Below are 20,017 nucleotides of genomic sequence, written 5' to 3'. Positions count from 1 at the left end.
GATAATAAACACATCTTCCTGTATTATGCATGTATTTTTATATTAATATTTATTATATAAATTTTTTGTTGAATCCTGTAACCTCAACATTATTGTTTTTTCTCTATAATTCTCCTTGGGCTTCTGATCATAGCTACTTGACTTTTTGCAAAGCAATGGGATATGTGAGAGTCAGGAAGTAGATCCATAGTAGTTTTACTGCGAGTGGAACAATTGGTCTATACTGTTTATTTCAATCAGACATTTACATATTCTGATCCTAAAGCTATTGCCACAATTTTACAATATACAAGTTTACATTTGTTTGCATATCTCAACTCTTTGGCTGGGAACTCAAACAGCAGAACCCATATGACCGGTTATTGGATAATAATTAACTGTTCAAATGATTGCTATTCATGCCATATATCAGAGAGTCCAAAGTAAGTGTGTGTGGAATTAAGTTGTTTCTTCTGATGCACACTCTGGAGAACGTGGCAGCAATGCACATCATTCTGGATCCAAACCATCACACAACTTCACCGAGGCAAGAGCAGATTCCTTCAGCCGTAGTGAAGTTAGATTTAGGTAGATAGATAGATAGATAGATAGATAGATAGATAGATAGATAGATACTTTATTAATCCCCAAGGGGAAATTTGTCGTCACAGTAGCAGCACCAATAAACTAAACACACGAGAATAAAATATAAAATATAAAATATAAAAAACAGGGATGAAAGATATAGATGTATACAAGTAAAATATAAAATACAAAATGAAGTATATATGTATATAAAATGAAAAATATATGTATATATATACACACACAAACAAATATAATACAATGACTGTGCAAAGTATACAAAGTACAATATAAAATACAAAATAAAATATATATGTATATATATATACACAACATATATGCATACACAAATATAATACTAATGACTGCAGAGTGTGCAAAATGCAAAGTGTGTGTATGTGTAAATGAAATGTGTGAAGTGCAGATCAACAAAGTGATTGGAGAAAGGGACTACAAGCTGCTGTTTGGTTTGCAACGCAGTAAAGGAAGTGTAATCATTCGATGGCAATCCAATAAACGTCGGTAGCCAAGGTGTCGTCGACCTGACTCGTCATAAAAATGGTCACAGAACAGAAACAGAAAGTTTAGATCAGCTATCTCCGACGCACCGATTACTTTACTCGAATGGTTTCAGTTCAAGTCATCCATAAAGGGAAGCGGAGACTTGCTCGGACAGCACTTTGCTTTTCCTTTCATTCAGACGCCGCGGTCAGCGCAGACGCACTCTCAGCATGAACCGCTCCACCGAGCTGCCTTCTCCTTCTCCTTCTCCTTCTCCTTCGGATCAAATGGCCCCCGAGGAGTTTGACGGCGGCACGGCGGTGGCTTGTGTGATCCTGGGCCTGTCCTTCCTGGTGGGAGCTCCGGGCAACCTGCTGGTGATCTGGACCATCCTGAGACACGTCAAGCAGCGTTCCCACACCGTGATGCTCATCCTGCACCTGGCCGTCGCCGACCTGCTGGTCCTCGTCACCCTGCCGCTCTGGATCTACTCCCTGGCCCGCGCCTGGCTGCTCGGAGAAGCCCTTTGCAAGGCGTTGGTGTACATCGTAAGCGTGTGCATGTTCGGCAGCATTTTCTTCATCACCCTCATGAGCGTGGAGCGCTATTTCGCCATCTGTCATCCATTTGCGATGATGCGCTGGAGGAGGGAGAGCGCCATGAACGGATGTCTGGTACTTTTGTGGGCCTTCGCGTTGCTCCTCGGGGCGCCATCTTTACTGACCGGGCCTTTGGACGGACGTGACGGAAGCGAGCAGTGTTTCGTTTTTGAGTTCACCTCCGAGACACGAGCCATCGCGATGTTATGCCTGGAGACCTCGTGCGGCTTCGTGGTTCCTTTTATCATTCTCGGCATCTGCTACTCGCGAGTGGCGGCGCAGCTCAGGAAAATGAGTTTCGAATCCAAACCGAAGTCCACGCTTCTGGTTCACGCCGTGGTGATAGCGTTCGCACTGTGCTGGTCGCCTTACCACGTCGTCAACGCCATCGATCTGGTTTGCATTCTGGGGTCGGGCGCGGAGCGCGAATGCGTGCCGGAGAGCGTCGTCTTCGGCTCCGGCGCCCTGGCGTTCATCAGCAGTTCTGTGAATCCCGTTTTATACGCCCTCTTTGCAAGGAACCTGCAGGAGAGTCTGGAGCGGTCCCGACTGGTCCGGCTGTTCCAGGAAATGGCCGCGCACACCAACACACTCAGGGACGTGGTAGTGCGGCAGCAGACGGGACAGAGGGCAGCAGATTCACAGACGGAGCTGATGTCTGATAGGGGGGGAAAAGTAACCGTGCCGACGGGGACATGTGACGTTTCTCCTCTGTAGTTGATGAAGGGATTATATTTTAGTTTGAAGACGTATATAGGATGTCAGGCTTTAAAGGCCGGCACGCTACATGTAAAATAGTGCTGTTAATGTTCATGTGTAGTGATTCACATCATTAACACTCCGACACCTGATCGCAATTTTAGGTGTTTCTCAATTTTGCCGATAATTTATTGCTATGTAGTTTTAAAAATGTGAACACTTAAAAATTATTACACACTCGTGTGTCGTGTCATGTGTTTTGTTGGTTACAATTAATGATGCATCTGTTTTCTGACTTGAAAAAAATGAAGGGGAATACGTTGAGATCAATGAGTTTGGAAACTGCTACGATAATTTAATTTATTAAAAATCATTCTCTCTTCTTTTGAGTTAACTTTAAAACAACTTGACTAGATTCCCTGCTTCTTTGGGGGGAAATATGCCCTCGTATTAAAGTATATAAAAACTCTATGCTAAACTAGAATGTATATCGTCTGTCCTTCAAAACAATTCAGTGATATTAATTGAAAATATTATTCCGTAAGTAATCATCATGTAAAGGGTGGAACAAAATATCCTCACATATTCATCATAAAGATCTCTGACCTCTTATCGAATCACTTAAACTGTGATGACGTGGCCAACTTAAACCAGCGGCAACTACTTATATTACTAATATGTCGTGTGACAGATCCTCGTCTTGTCTCCAGCTGGTAGACAAGCTGAGATCCAACGATGGCAAAGGTCAAAACTAAATCTCAAAAGTAATATATATATATGTATTTATATATATATATAAATGTATTTATATATATGTATTTATATAGATATATATATGTATATATATTTATATATAGATAAATATATGTATATATATTTATATACATATATTTATATGTATATATACAGGACTGTCTCAGAAAATTAGAATATTGTGATGAAGTTCTTTATTTTCTGTAATGCAATTAAAAAAACAAAAATGTCATGCATTCTGGATTCATTACAAATCAACTGAAATATTGCAAGCCTTTTATTCTTTTAATATTGCTGATTATGGCTTACAGCTTAAGAAAACTCAAATATCCTATCTCTAAATATTAGAATATCATGAAAAAGTATACTAGTAGGGTATTAAACAAATCACTTGAATTGTCTAATTAACTCGAAACACCTGCAAGGGTTTCCTGAGCCTTGACAAACACTCAGCTGTTATAAATCTTTTTTTTTACTTGGTCTGAGGAAATATTAAAATTTTATGAGATAGGATTTTAGAGTTTTCTTAAGCTGTAAGCCATAATCAGCAATATTAAAAGAATAAAAGGCTTGCAATATTTCAGTTGATTTGTAATGAATCCAGAATGCATGACATTTTTGTTTTTTTAATTGCATTACAGAAAATAAAGAACTTTATCACAATATTCTAATTTTCTGAGACAGTCCTGTATATGTATATATTTATATTTATTTATATATATATATATTGCACCTTGAAAGATGACGGATGGTGAACCAGGTAAGATGGCCGCAACACCTTGAAAAATTCAGTAATATTTATTTTGCATGGGCCCAGCTGTGAATGGGAGCGAGGCCCATTCAGAGAAATCTCTACGTCCCACTTGAGCGACAATAACGAGTTAAAAAGTCCCACGTTACACTATTTTACAAATCAAGTAACTTCCTGAATATATATATGTGTATATGGCGCTTGTGTACGTTTGTCACCTGTAAAGACCAAGGCTGTGGCTGTGTCTACGACCGGACACTTTACGAGGTACACTGCAATACAGTGCACTGACATCTGTAGTGCACTCCGTCGCTAAGTGCTGTATCAAATGGAACACTTACGTTAACCACTTGGCGGAAGTGACGTACGCAAATCTGTTCACGGCATCCGTGAAATTAAGCCGGGAGTGACGTACGAAAATCTGCTTGCGATACCCGCGAAACTTAAACTGACCAAATGAATGCACTTCTTGCCCTCTTTTTGTCCCTTGTTTACCCCTTTCGCCACCCCATGTGGAAACTGCGATACCTCCACAATCGCGGCAGGAGCCTCCGTGGTCGACCGCTTGTGCTACCGTAGCCATCTCGTCCGCTATTGTTTAGAAATAAAATGAAAAGCTGGCGAAAGGGCTCCTCCTCTTCCGCTACGTCGCCAAGATGGCGGCCGTTTAGGGCGAGTAGTGTCCATCGTTTTACACTACATGTTTTGCCCGTTTGCAGTGCACCATCCGGGTACTTTCAGTGCACTGAATTCTGCTGGTTTTGTCAGTGTGGCGCCCTAAGCACTGAAAGTCAGTGAACAGCAGCTTACTTGATGACGTCACCACATCAGCTGTTCTTTCTCCTGAGTTTACTCCACTTGTTCACTGTAAATTATGTTTTACAGTCAAACAAAATATGACAACCCTGCTTTTCTCATTATTCTCTAAATATAATTATTTTATTTTGAATTTTGTGTGTGGATATATATATATACACTTAAAAATAAAATAATCATACAAATATAATTGTATTAATAGTGTACGAAATAAAAACATTTATATATATTGTTTATAAATATTTAGATAATATATAAATATGTATATATATATAATAAATGTTATATACATATATATATAGCTATATTACACATGTAATTGCAAACAATTCGGTCTAAAAGAAAAAGACAGCACTATAGTTCAACGTTAAAGTTTCATTAAAATATTAAGTTATGAATCTTAACCCTCAGTCAAACTGATGTAACATTATCTGTGAATAAATAATAAACTCTGTGCTCGTTAGATCCTTCAAACCAAATTATATCTCATGTTAAACCGCTACGGAGACGTCAGAGCCAGCGGAGCATTTCAAAAAGTCTGCCGAGATCAGGCTGCTGTCGACGGCCACACAGCGCGCTGACCGCCCGGCGCTGTGGAGTAGAGCCTCAAATCTGTATTGGGCTGAATCATAACAAACCGACCACAGATTTGATTTTTAAACTACTAACTTCTCGCCTGAAAACATCCTAAAATTACATTCCGTGACTCAACAGTAGTATTTAGGAAAAGTCATCAAGTCTCCTCTGATGCATCCTCCGGAAAGTGGGAGGATCAAGTCACATCTGGGCATTTTGACCGTGCTTTGCGAGAAGCGAACTTTGAATGTGAGCATGTACTCGGGCTGCGACTGATGACGTTTCACGAGTCACGAGGACACAAGTAGATAAAAGTACGGACAAGAACGCATATTGAGAAACGCCGACCTTCTGTCTCTACTTATTAGAGCAGCCTGATAATAAAGAGTTGCAGTTTTCTAAATCCTGACTGAAACTCCTCAAATGAACTAATATGATGTAGAAAGTCACACAACTGGTGTGAGACCACTTCCTCAAGGACCTGAGAGAGGAAGGGGGGTTCGAGGTCTGAAATGAGCCAACACCTCTGGATGTGTGTATTCTTTGTATTTGCCGGCAGCGAGCAGCCGGGTTATCTGGAGTGACGGCAGATTAACGCACAAAGACATTTTATTTCTCTTTTGTAGTTTTAGGTCCTAAAACCGTGTGGATGATGGCACGGTTCAGGAGTGTTCCTCCGAGTCTGCATCCTCGTGTATCAGCGGCAGGGCGTCCCGGGGAACAGCGTAGTCGACCATGTTGGGGAGCCCGGACACCACGCAGCAGCTCAGGGCGCTGCGGGAAATGTCCATGTCACAAGCCTCGGTCCACTCGGCGGTCGTCTCGTCGTAGCTCTCCACGTTGCAGCAGGTGGTGTTGCCGTTGTAGCCCCCGACGACAAAGAGACGATCGTCCAGCACTTCGATGCCGAAGTTGCTGCGGGGCGTCGCCATGGGCGTCACTTCCTGCCAGCTGTTGTTCACGGGGTCGTACGCCTCTGCAGTGTTCAGACGGTTGTTGCCATCAAAGCCGCCAACCTTTGGGACAGCAAGTGAAACATATGGTGAAAGAAAAGAAACTCACACTCGACTCCTTCTGATTCATCTGTTGACTGAACGTCACACGAGTTTCAAGTGAACTTACTGCATACACGAGACCTGCATATGCAGCGGTGCCAGGTCCGCTGCGCGGGATGCTCATGGGGGCGATCGTCGTCCACTGGTCGGCCCCCGGGAGGTAGCACTCAGCCGTCTGCAGGCACTCCGTCCCATTGAAGCCCCCGCAGATGTAAAGCTGGGGAGAACAGGAGGGGATAAGTAAAGAATCACTTCTTCTGGCTTCAACTCCTTAGAAATTATACCGAGATCTTTCTACTCTAGCAGGATGATTCCCATCGCCCAACTATTGGTGTTGGTCTCTAATATCTAATACGTTGCATCATCTGAGTAAAGTTTCTTTAAATCATGATTACAAACCTGAGACAAGCTATAAAAAAAACTGTCTAAAAAAGAAAGGGGATTCTTGTTTATGTCAGTGCCATCCAGATAATAAGTGTTTACATGTTTTCCTTCTACTTGACCATCCACATACAAATTAACCACAGTGTGCAATAGTGACACACACACACACACTAACTCACACATGCACCTCTTTTCACTTCCATGCACACAACATTACACATTCTATAGAGAGCCCATAGGTCTCTGAAGACCTTCAGTCTGACACACTTCCCTCTGGCCAATCACTCAATGCACCTCAAGACATCTGCATCAGGCCCCATGGAAACAAGGTAAACTACAGGTACACATTTACTCTGTTGCCCTTAACCCTTGTGTTGCCTTCGGGTCATTTTGACCCGATTCAATATTGAACCCTCCTGTCGCCTTCGGGTCAATTTGACCCGATTCAATGTTTAATGTCGGTGTTCTTTCGGGAGTCAACAAACAAACATAAAGTACCTCACACTTAAACTTGGAAAACAATATTAATTCTAATAATTTTCTGGAGATTTTAATAGCTGGGGTCATATTGACCTCAAGGGTAAAATATGTTCGTAAATATAAAGGAAACAGGAGGGTTAAACATTGAATCGGGTCATATTGACCCGAAGGCGACAGGAGGGTGAAACATTGAATCGGCAACACAAGGGTTAAATAACTCCGGACACTTTCCCCCACCACAACACCTTGTTGTGCAGCGTCGTGCTGCTGGCGTCGCTCCGGCGCTCTTGCATCGGCGCGACGAGACTCCACTGGTTGGCCTCGGGCCTGTAGCGCTCGGCGCTGCAGAGCCGCGAGTTCCCGTCGAAGCCTCCCATGGCGTAGATGCATCCGTCCAGCGCGGTGACGCTCACGTAGCAGCGGCGGTGGCACATGGGGGCGGCCTCGTGCCAGACGCGCGTCCTCAGGTCGAACCTGCGCACGCTGTTGAAATGCTCCGCCCGGTCGAAGCCGCCGACGCAGTAGAGGCTCCCGTTGAGGACGGCGGTGCCGTGGTAGGCGCGGGGACGCTCGCAATCGCTTGTCATGTTCATCCAGCGGTCGGCGCGGAAGTCGTACGCCTCGATGCCGTTGGTTGGATTGCCGCCGCTCCAGCCTCCGATGGCCAACAGGACGGCGTTCGGGAGGCGAGGGCGGGAGAGAGGGTTGCTAAGCTGAGCAACAGAAGGCCTGCTGGTCCGGATGACACGGATGGCCACGAGGACACCCCGGACCATTGACAGGCACTCAGTGCTGGTGTTCACCAGCTCATTGGACATAACCTTGAACCGCATGTAGTTCAAACTCATCAAGGCCAGGCGCACCTACGCAGAGAGAAAGGGACAGGAGTGTTGAATTGAATCTGGTAAACGCCATCAGCCAAATGCTGAAGGTGCGAGTCCAAACGAAGTGACCGAAGGTTATCGTACCTTTGCAAAGAGCACCGCCACGTGTGCTTTCCGTGTTTCGGGCGCGTGGTCGATCCAGCGAAGGATGGCCTCGAAGGCGACGCTCTCGTTCCTCACGTTGAGGTCGTCTCTTTGGAGGATGTCGACGAGCTGCTGCAGGGGCAGCTGCAGGAACTCTTCGTGGCGGGCCACCTCCCCGAAGTGCTCCACCGCGTAGCGGTAGGCCCTGCGCTGCAGCTCGGGGCAGAAGACGGTGTCGGTGAACTCAAAGATGCCGATGCAGTTGTCCGCGCTGAGCCGCTCCCCGAGGAAGTCGCAGCAAGTCTGCACGACGTCCATCACGTTGAGCTGGTCAGCCGCCAGCAGCAGCTCCCGCACGTTTTCCGCAGTCACTGAAACGGAGCCGGTGTACGCAAACTCAATGATGAGCCGCATGGCGTCGGGAGACACTCCCGGTATGTCGAAGACTTTCTTGCCTGCTGGGCAACAGCGTCCGAAGAGAGCACTGAGGGCGAAACATAGAAGCAAAGAGTTGGAAACAGACTTCAGATCTTTGAATTTTTTATTTTATTTTATTTAAAATTTATTTAACCAGGAAATGCCTCATTGAGATTAAAAATCTCCTTTACAAGAGTGTCCTGGCCAAGACAGCAGCAGTTGCACGTCACACAAAGTTCCATATAATACAACATAAAACAGTGACAGACAATATTTTAAAAAACGAAAAACAAAATCACAGCATGAATAAAACCAAAACTAAGACTCAAGTCAACACAAGCCAGCTTACACAGGAGCACATACCTCCGTCATATAAAACATCTACAGCTAGATGAATTTCCCTCCAATAAAATCGACACACGACCCCGTTTAGTATTAAAGGGGAGTTATACAACACGTTCACCACCGGACATCAGAGTGTAACTCGCTGTAAGAATGTCTCAAATATTTCATGTTACATTTTGTATTTAATTTTGTTTTGTGATCTCAATTCATCTCCGTGTTGTGCAGCTTCTCCGTTGTGCGTCGAGTCGAGCATCTCAAGTTGCATTAAAGTAATCTGGTCACTTTTCTGAACACACAAAATCCTCAATGCTACTGTGTTGATCTGCAAATCTAGTTGCTATGGAACTGAGGGAGCACTGTAGCATTCAAATAATAATAATACAATAATAATCATAAATAACTGCACTCTGCAATCAATGTAGCATACAACACTTCATGGAAGTTAATAATTATTGTTGATTAGACGTTCACAAGCTTCAGATACAACTCACATGAAGTATTCGCTGCAGTCACACAGGATGACCCTGTGGACGTCAAACGCCACGTTCTCCACGTTGATGACCGCGTCGCAAAACTGTCCCTCCAGACGGAGGTCGTTGAACACGGAGCGCCGGGGCGAAGACTCGGCCTGGTCGCTCATCTCGAGTTCCTGGAGTACGAGAGTTTCTTGAAGGTCGACTGGTCTCTTGGGTCCCGAGAGGTGTTTTGAGTCCATGGAGATAATGTGAAGGAGCAAGAATTCTAGAATGGATTCATATCTCATCACCGACCAACTGACGTCATTTAAATATTGAAGCCACAGGGGGCGCACGGGAGAACATGTTGGGACGCGCGTTGAATACAATTTCAAAAAACATTACACACAACACAGGATCCTGTCGACCACGTCAACACGGCCACGGTCCAAAGCGGTAGGCCTCCCATCCACACCTGTTCTCATCAGAGAACTTACCTGAAGGCCTTTTTAATGTTACCGTGTCATCCTGTGTTCAATTCAATTCAATTCAGTTTTTTTGTATAGCCCAATTTCACAAATTATAAATTTGTCTCGGAGTGCTTTACAATCTGTACACATAGACATCCCTGCCCCAAAACCTCACATCGGACCAGGAAAAACTCCCAAATAACCCTTCAGGGGGAAAAAAGGGAAGAAACCTTCAGGAGAGCAACAGAGGAGGATCCCTCTCCAGGATGGACAGAACAATAGATGTCATGTGTACAGAAAGACAGATTCAAATGTAGGAACTTCATGTCCCAGTTCACCCGGTGTTTCCCTCAAAGATAGCAGAAAACAACAGAACTACCTTTAGGCTCCAACACACCGGCCCCCGAATGTTAATGTCAGGAGGGCAAAAACAATTCAATCCATACAGGTAGACCCCTAGTGGTGCTCAAGCTCCTCCCCTTTTCCCCTGGATGAGGACAGTGCCCTTTCTGATGGAGACACATTGTTTCTTCATTAATAAGTATTTAAGAATAAAAGTTACTCTCTCTGTCATCAATTCCCCCCAAATGTGTTTTGATATCTGACGGGGAATTTATTTGAGTTCTTGTGAGAACATCGCCCGACATGCTCCGCGGCGCTCACAAGCCCAAAACCCAAGGATAGGAAGTTGCATATGTGTCCGCTTCTTATAGAAGACGTTTGCTCACTGCTCTGCCCGGCGTGATAGACTTAGTTTGCACATGTGCAGATCGCACCAGTCCTTCCAGAAAGGTCTTGAGGACTCTATAGTAACCAGGAACTTTGTGAAGCTGGAGCATTTACAACAAGTCCAATGTCTCCATGAACGAGACTTTCTTTCCATACTCCACCTTTACCGCTCCTTGAGCAAAGGCAAGTATTCTTTTAGCCAGAGCTTCCAGAAGAGGTTGTCCTGAACTTGTTTCCATGTTCTTTTGATATTGAGACCTCTCAAACAGTCCAGTGTTTTTACTGTTTACCCTGGTGGCAGTAGCGGCGGGTAGTCTCTCCCACACAGCGGGCGTTCACCAACACACTCCAACAGCATCAGGCGGGATGGCTGATAATCGGAGGTAAGCATGTCATTTGGTTTTTAAATTGAATGTATTATTGGATTATTTTTTACTAAACACACTAAACACTGACACGAAAACAGTTCTGTGGTCCACATGCTTTACAATTTAAAGTCAAAATAATGTTTCAATTGTAAAATGTTTATTTAACTCTAAATAAGTAGGAAATCACAAAAAAATAAGAAGTTAAAATACATTATGTTCTATCAGTTCCCAGGAGTATATATATATATATATATATATGTATGGATATTTATACATATATATGTGTATATATGTATGCATATATATATATATATGCATGCAAATATATACATATATATGTATATATATGTATGCATTTATTATTATATACATATATATATATGTATGCATATATATATATGTATATTATAGCATATATATATATATATATATATATATATATATATCCTGCTATGGTGATTAGAAATATCCTTGCAGTGTACCTTAAGGGTGTAACTGTCCCTTTAACAAGGTGAGGTCGGGGTGTGGTTTATTCCTGCCAAAGTTTCCACATTAGCATGCTCTAGTAAACAAAGCCTCACATCCTCAGCGCAGAGCCCGAAGCCACACCATGTCCGACTGGTCACCTGTGTGTGTGTGTGTGTGTGTGTGTGTGTGTGTGTGTGTGTGTGTGTGTGTGTGTGTGTGTGTGTGTGTGTGTGTGTGTGTGTGTGTGTGTGTGTGTGTGTGTGTGTGTGTGTGTGTGTGTGTGTGTGTGTGTGTGTGTGTGTGTGTGTGTGTGTGTCGCCGCTGAGGTCATGCAAGGACATAAGTCCTGAAGAAAAGCTGGAAGGGATAGAAATATTGTATAAAGAGAAATAGAAAGGGGAAGTAAAATCAGTATCCTGGGGTGCAGTAGCTGAGGCAAAGAGAATATTTACAGATGAGATGGAGGAGGAGCAAACACTTGAAACAACTAGCTGACCAGTTCCATGGCCTTGCTCCAGTTAATTGGCGTGAACTGGCATATGAGTTCTCATCGAACTGGTTCTATCTGTCATTTGATTGTTAATTAAAACATTTTGCATTATATTTTGTTTTATAGGATTTTGTTCGGAGTTACTTTCAAGTGTTTAAATAAATGTGCTTAATTGATCTTAGTCTCCATGATTCTATTACTAGTCCGATATTAGTTTTGGAATGTGTGGTTGTCAATCTTGCTGTCAGGATTGTAACTATTACAACATGTGTTGTTATGGTAGTTTTAAAATGGAAAAAGTAAGTGGATCACTTTACCCCCTTGATTTCTCAGGTCTGTCTCACTTTACCCCTAAGCTGGGGTAAAGTGAGACACAAGACCACTTTTTTTTAAACAATCATATTTTCACTGCCCTTTGTCCAAAAGACATTCTGATAACGTACATTGCTCGGTAACATCCTGAATTAATGGGAAATGTGTACGTTTTACTGATATATCATTTAAGCTCGCCTAGAGGGGAGCAAATGTAAAAAGTGTATCACATTACCCCGCTCTCCCCTACCCATGTTGTACCCTGCATTCTGGCCTGGCAAAGGTGTTTTACGAGGCATCTTTGCTACCTTAAAGAATTTAAATGTTTTTTAATAACTCTACTCTCATTTACAAAAACATGCCTAATTCTATTGCACAAATGTCCTGTCTTTATGTTAAATTCTTTATAATACATCTTAGGCTACTTGTTCAAAGTGCTGTTTGGAAACATTTTGAGAGGGTCCTTTTCCTAGGCCTGCAAATAAAGTGATAAATGCTATGTGGGCAGCCTTAACAAACAATGCTCTGATGTTTTGAGCATGCAGTATACCAAGAGGTTAACAAGGTGCTCTCCTGCTGCTCGTTATGACAGCTGAGTTTACATCACCACACAAAATCACACGCACAAACACAACACATTATTTCAAGATTTAAAGTTTAAGAGAGTGAGTACTGAATTGAACCACATGTCATTAACAGGGCTCTTAAGTTTTGAAGACAGGCAAGAGTGACATATCTATCCAGGATGCTTTATTTTCATTGGTTGCTGGATTAAATCTTACCCAGATACAACAGATACGCTTTTTTCTGATTGGCTGTTGTGTAGCCCATTTCTTTTTTTTGATTGGCTGATAAGTGGCACCTCACAGCAGAACTCCAGGGGAGCGCTTGATTCCTCCACGGTGAGGGCAGCGCGGCCAGCTCATGTTGGCGCGCTGCGGCACATTAAAACATTAAATAGCCGAGAGTTTTTCAGCGTGAGAAATACGATGTGTGGCGGGAGTGCGTGACGTAAGACCGAAATGCGTGACTGTCACGCTCAATGCGTGACACTTGAGAGCCCTGCATTCACACACCGTAGTCTCTGCTCGTTGTGTCTGTTTGAAAATCTTCTTCTGTTGCTAACTTCGGGACTCTTTGGGGTAAATAGGATGTCTATGCAGCGAATAGGTTTATAGATGCGCTCCTTAGCGCCATCTATCGTCGCGGAGTTTGAAAAGAAACCAACGCGCCTCGGCCCAAAATCAGAATTTCTTTTGCCGTGAGAAATTGGTTGTGTGGCGTGAGAGCGTGAAAACATGCAAAAGCGTGTGAAAACATGCAAAAGCGTGTGTCACACGGCGAAACCGTGAGAGTTGGTAGCTCTGCTTTAACACTGTATATTTTTAACACTGACACGGAATTAACTCGGAATAATCACACCAACACTGGGGGCTATTTACTCTTGCTATTGTTGTAATAACTCTGAAAGAGTTAATATACTTTGACACAACAGTTTTAACAATGGGGAATTTACTGTGTAACTTTATGACACGTTTTAGTTTCATTTAAAATATTTCAATTTTTTTTGTTTTGTTTTCCATCTGAATGAAATATTTTACAGACCATGTAAGTAACTTCAAATAAATACATTTATATATAATTTGCCTGTTTATATTATTTTACACACAGCATGGCCGCCACATTTAGCATCATCTCCAAAGATCATTTCAGTCACTTATTCGATACTCTTTGACCTCACACTTTTAATCCATGATCAGATCAGAGGCCACACATGGACACATTGGATGTATGACGCATACGTGAATCATCTTTCTGTGGCTCAAATAGTGAGGAAACCCTTTCCTGTCTCTTAAAGGGAAGCGGAGACTTGCTCGGACAGCACTTTGTTCTTCCTTTCACGCAGACGCCGCAGTCAGCACATACGCACTCTCAGCATGAACCGCTCCACCGAGCTGCCTTCTCCTTCTCCTTCTCCTTCGGAGGAAATGGCCCCCGAGGAGTTTGACGGCGGCACGGCGGTGGCTTGTGTGATCCTGGGCCTGTCCTTCCTGGTGGGAGCTCCGGGCAACCTGCTGGTGATCTGGACCATCCTGAGGCACGTCAAGCAGCGTTCCCACACCGTGGTGCTCATCCTGCACCTGGCCGTCGCCGACCTGCTGGTCCTCGTCACCCTGCCGCTCTGGATCTACTCCCTGGCCCACGCCTGGGTGTTTGGCGAAGCCTCCTGCAAAGCCATGGTGTTCATGATCAACGCCTGCATGTACAGCAGCGTGTTCCTCATCACCCTGATGAGCGTGGAGCGCTTCGTGGCCGTGCGCTACCCCTTCGCCTCGGCCGGCTGGAAGAGGAAAAAAGCTCTGAATAAAGTTCTGCTGGCTCTGTGGACCGCGGCGTTCCTCTTCAGCGTGCCCGTCATCCCGACTCAGGTCGTGGGGACGGATTCCGGCGAGGAGCACTGCCTGTACCGCTTGTACACCTCCATGGCCCAGGAGCTGGTGTGTGTGCTGCTGGAGACTCTGGTGGGCTACATCGTGCCCTTCATCATCCTGGCGGTGTGCTACGGATGCCTGTGCAGCCGGATCACTCAGATGACCTTCAAGTCCAAGCGGAAGTCCACGGTGCTCATCGCCAGCGTGGTGGTCGTGTTCGCCGTCTGTTGGACGCCCCATCACATCGGCAACGTCCTGTCGCTGGTCATCCTGGCCACCGAGGACGCCGCCGTCCCGGAGGCGGCGAAGAACCTGGAGAGCGTCAGGAGCACCATGGCCTTCATCGCCGGCGCCATGGTCTTCATCAGCAGCACGGCGAACCCCATCCTGTACATGTTCGCCGCGCGCTCCTTCAGGAGCTCCCTGCGCGACACGGGCATCCAGAAGCTGTTCCGCCACATCTCCAGCACGTCCCCGGGCGAGGGCACCAAGGAGTTGTCCTTCGTGTCCAAGAGACAGAGCAACCAGACCGACAGCTCCCGGTGCGTGTCGGAGCCGAAGGACCAGATGGACATCTTGATAAAAATGTGTGAAAATAATCCATCCTGATATTTAAATTGAAGTGTCATGTCTGTGCCGTGTGTAGATATTCATGTGTATACTGTAAGTATCTTTTGAAAGAATTTTTTTGCTTGAAATTACAACACAAAAAACAAGGAAGTCAGAGTTTATCGGTGTTGACCAACTCTGTGAACGACCTAACAGTTATGTTGTTTCTTTTTTTTTTTAAATGGTGACCATATATTTATAAATATGACATATATTATGTACTTAAATAAATGCCATAATTTTACAAATACATAGTTTTATGACATGACTCAATGAAATTGAAAGGGATTTTTTTTTATTTTGTATATTGTAATTCTGTGAAATATGTCTGAAATGCCTGTAAGAGTATATTATGTTTTCATATGATAATTTAGTGTTATTTCAGCCACTTCTTACGTCGAAACTTAAAGAAATATTATATTTCATTGACAGCTTAGGCTGTCTCCGATACATTCTCGTTCTGAATAAAAACGTTGTTCGAATACACTCAATGTGATTTCTTAATCATAGAATCCACAGCTTATGCACTTATGGGGAAATTGAAAAACAAATACCGCTTAAAAACGACAAGTCGTGCTTTCAACTTCCTCAAGACGAAAAGATTGCAAAATGAAAAAACTGCATGTTCCCTTTGTCGAGCAGCAAAAAAAAAGCGGAATCATGTCTCAAGTTTACCACAAGCTTATAAAACTAAAACTAAAAACTAAAAAGTACTCTCATAGCATATTTGGCTCCTCCAGTAGATGGCAGCGGCTGTGTGTTTTTAATAATCGAGTTTTGACATCATTTCAGTGCGGTGTCATAATTCAAGTCATATTTTTAATTTCCTCATCCCATTGTATGTCTATGTGTTCAATATATTTAGGGAAGATGAGGTTAGTTTTTTTTTAGAGCTGCGTTGCCCCTCCAAAGATGTTCAACCTGTGCATTGACTATAACAGTTACAGAGGAGGCTCTCTCTATATTTGACATAATTGGTCAAATGGATGATAACCAATATGAGTAGAATTCACTTTTGCGCTTTGATTTTTACTTTTTGGGACAACAAACTATTTCAGGCTTTCTGGAACGTAGATTTTGACACAAATTGGAGCACGAATGTCACGTTTTGGAGAAAAAATGAAGCCACTACTAAATATTTTTTTCCCAGATGTGTCAGATTCTATGAGACGGCTCATTGGGATATAGATTTGAACTGAGGGTTGAACTGTGACTGGGCTCGTCACCTCTCTGGAGCCTTTAAATATTACTGAGTCAAGATTATTTCAACTGTGACCGTGGAAAATGTGTTGGATATGAGATCACAGCCGTAGAAACATCGCTGACTGAGACAAGCTCGACTTTTTCTCACAGAATGAGGAAGCGGTTCGTGTGAGACATCAGCAATGTGGTAAGGGCCTGATGTTGCATTTCATTTTTGAGTAAATATATACGCAATGTGATTTAGGCCAACTCATCTTTTTAATCAAATCCACACTTTGTCTTTATTTAACGTGAATGGTTTTTGGCTTTGTTAAATAATAAAATATTGAAGATAACAAATACAAAGATGTAAAATAATGTGTCCCCTTGATGATTAATATAATTCTCTGGGAATAGTTTACTAAAGGACGTTGTATCTTGGAGCGAATGTTTTGGGTATCAGCATTTAGGGACAGTTTGATTAAACTTGATCAGCTGCTGTTTCCATGCATCAAACACATATTTTGATCTTTTTGTTCTATCAGATTGTGTATCAGCATAAAAAACAATAGATAAATAAAAGTAATGAGATGATTTTATCTAAATGAAAGAGTGTAAAGGTTTTACCTAAAAATCTACTCAAGTGAGAGTAACATTTGTCCGATTATTGTTAATTAATTAGGAAGTTGCGATAATATTGCTTCAGTTGAAAAAATATTTATTAAACATTTAAACAATGGCAGAGAGAGAGAGACAGACAGAGTGAGAGAGATAGACAGAGAGAGAGAGAGAGACAGAGTGAGAGAGACAGAGAGACAGAGACAGAGTGAGAGAGAGAGAGACAGAGAGAGAGAGACAGACAGAGTGAGAGAGACAGAGACAGAGACAGAGTGAGAGAGAGAGAGACAGAGAGAGAGAGACAGACAGAGTGAGAGAGACAGAGAGAGAGACAGAGAGAGAGACAGAGACAGAGAGAGAGACAGAGACAGAGTGAGAGAGAGAGAGACAGAGAGAGAGACAGAGAGAGAGAGACAGACAGAGAGTGAGAGAGAGAGAGAGACAGAGTGAGAGAGACAGACAGAGAGACAGAGACAGAGAGACAGAGTGAGAGAGATAGACAGAGAGAGAGAGACAGAGACAGAGTGAGAGAGAGAGACAGAGTGAGAGAGATAGACAGAGAAAGAGAGAGACAGAGTGAGAGAGACAGCGTGAGAGAGAGAGACAGAGAGAGAGACAGAGACAGAGTGAGAGAGAGAGACAGAGTGAGAGAGAGAGACAGAGAGAGAGACAGAGACAGAGAGACAGAGTGTGAGAGAGAGAGAGAGAGATAGAGGTTTCTCGAAGATGAAAGCAGGATGAGTGTTGGGTTGTCTGTAAGTAAAAGTATTTTAAAAAGTTGGATGCTCATGCAGTAATACTACTTAGTTTGTGTGTTTCTCGAGGTTATCAACAAAAAACCAACAGTAACGGTTGATTTGAAACACTCCTTGTACCCTTGAATTTAAATAAGTCTTGATGAAAGTTGAAGAAGATATTCATTCTTATCTCTTTTCAGTGTTATTAATACATTATTAAAACGTTGCTCAATAGGGAATCCAGAGCACCCTGTGCCTCCACATGGTTCTCAGTCAGCAGAGGCACCAAACGGCGTTTCTCAATATGCGTACTTTCCTCTACTTGTGTCCTCGTGACTCGTGACACGTCATCAGTCGCAGTCCGGGTACATGTTCACATTCAAAGTTCGCTTCTCGCAAAGCACGGTCAAAATGCCCGGATGTGACTTGATCCTCCCACTTTCCGGAGGATGCATCAGAGGAGACTTGTGCGTACTCTGGCCAGCATATATCCCAGAATGCATTTCACCAGCAACCGGAAACAGTAGCGGAGGAGAAAATAAACTACTGACAGTTGACTTTTTATAAATACAACTGTTGTTGAGTCACGGAATGTCATTTTAGGATGTTTTGTTTATTTGACTGTAAAAAATAATTTACAGTGAATAATTAGAGTAAACCCAGGAGCAAGAACAGCTGATGTGGTGACGTCATCAAGTCAGCTGCTGTTCCAATCGCAGAAAGACCGTCCTCCCGTTCTCCGGTCCTCCCGTCCAGACTCCAAAAGAACACAAGTCTGTACTCGTGTACTTTGAATTGAGAAACGCCGAATGTGTCCGGACGGGGCCCACGGTGCACCGAGCGGCCATCGGCCAGACGGCCCACCAGCTCACCGGCTGCGTGCTCAAAGCACAGCGGAGTCCGGATGACTTTTTTTTCAGTTCTGTTTTCCCATTACTCACCACGTCTTCACACTGTAAATACTTGCTTGCTACTATATTAATGCTCTGAAGTTGCAAGTGAGCGTCTTTAATTCAATTCGAATGTAAAGTATTTACTTACATACCCAGAGTCTGCATTTGTGTTGGGAACGTGTTTATGCTTTTCTTAATGTTCGGCCATTAAAAAATTAAAATATATATATATATACACACACTACCGGTCAAAAGTTTTATAACACTTCCCCATTTTTCCTTTTTTTATTGAAATGTAAGTTCATTGGATAACCTGAAACGGACAAAGGTCAGAGGTCAAACAAAAAAGTTTAGGTTCCCAAAAACTGAAAAAGAATGTACATTTCAGTTATACAAAAAGGCCTTTCTCAGGGAACGAGTAATTAAGGGTTAACGACGTGCAGCTGGAAGAACTCTCTGAACATTTGATTTCCATTATTCAAGTGTGTTCGGCTGTTAAGGTGGCATTTAGAGTACATCTTGTTAAACAAAACCATTCCATGAGATTTATCTTTCATCTCCAATTGTTTATTTGTTCTATGCTTTAATTTCAGAGTACATTGAGATATTAAATTGTGTACATTTCAATAAAAACGGGAGAAATTGATGTTTTAAAACTTTTGACCAGTAGTTTATATATATATATCTCAACTTAACCCTTGTGTTGCCTTAGGGTCATTTTGACCCGAATCAATATTACACCCTCCCCCCGCCTTTGGATTAATTTGACCCCATTCAATGTTTAATGTCGGTGTTCTTTCGGTAGTCAACAAACAAACATAAAGTGCCTCACACTTAAACTTGGAAAACAATATTAATTCTAATAATTTTCTGGAGGTTTTAATTGCTGGCGTCAAATTGAACCCAAAGGGTAAAATATGTTAGTAAATATAAAGGTAACAGGAGGGTGAAACATTGAATCGGGTCAAAATGACCCAAAGGCGGGGGGAGGGTGTAATATTGATTCGGGTCAAAATGACCCTAAGGCAACACAAGGGTTAATGCAGCAATATCATTTTCATAGTGTTGCTCAAACAGATCAAATGCTCCGCTCTGGCAGCAGCAGCTAATCTTAATTGATCAAAATGTTATTTATTCAACTAAACACTGACCGTACGTCCTTTTACAGCCGACCAATACTCACTTTTACATTTACGCCTTTTGAGTTTCTTTAAATTGACCTAGTCAATATTTCCATTGTGCACTTTGTCAAAGTATCTCACTGACAGATTTTATTGGATGTTTAATACTCGTATTCTCCCTAAATGAGACTTGTGTCCCTTTGGTTCTAGGCTCTCGATTTATTC

General features: G+C 42.9%; 3 protein-coding genes across 3 annotated transcripts; 2 read left to right on the top strand and 1 right to left on the bottom strand.

Moving 5' to 3' along the window:
* The first annotated feature begins 1,209 nt into the window (after positions 1–1,209).
* LOC130192925 (leukotriene B4 receptor 1-like) lies at positions 1,210–2,603 on the top strand. Its single transcript, XM_056413127.1, has one exon. The coding sequence runs from the start codon at positions 1,296–1,298 to the stop codon at positions 2,379–2,381; it is 1,086 nt and encodes a 361-aa protein (XP_056269102.1). The 5' UTR covers positions 1,210–1,295; the 3' UTR covers positions 2,382–2,603.
* Positions 2,604–5,850: 3,247 nt separating this feature from the next.
* On the bottom strand, positions 5,851–9,548 carry LOC130192854 (kelch-like protein 10). The gene is made up of 5 exons (XM_056413032.1): positions 9,400–9,548; positions 8,147–8,630; positions 7,424–8,041; positions 6,382–6,531; positions 5,851–6,275 (listed from the first exon to the last, which is right to left on the bottom strand). The coding sequence occupies exons 1-5, from the start codon at positions 9,546–9,548 to the stop codon at positions 5,922–5,924; spliced, it is 1,755 nt and encodes a 584-aa protein (XP_056269007.1). The 3' UTR covers positions 5,851–5,921.
* A 4,572-nt stretch (positions 9,549–14,120) lies between these two features.
* LOC130192755 (leukotriene B4 receptor 1-like) lies at positions 14,121–15,727 on the top strand. The gene has a single exon (XM_056412888.1). It carries the CDS (start codon positions 14,138–14,140, stop codon positions 15,239–15,241), a length of 1,104 nt encoding a protein of 367 aa, XP_056268863.1. The 5' UTR covers positions 14,121–14,137; the 3' UTR covers positions 15,242–15,727.
* The last annotated feature ends 4,290 nt before the right edge of the window (positions 15,728–20,017 follow it).

The sequence above is a fragment of the Pseudoliparis swirei genome, chromosome 4 (genome assembly GCF_029220125.1).
Source record: "Pseudoliparis swirei isolate HS2019 ecotype Mariana Trench chromosome 4, NWPU_hadal_v1, whole genome shotgun sequence".
NCBI classification, from domain to species: Eukaryota; Metazoa; Chordata; class Actinopteri; order Perciformes; family Liparidae; genus Pseudoliparis; species Pseudoliparis swirei.
This window is presented reverse-complemented; position numbering and strand designations above follow the sequence as displayed.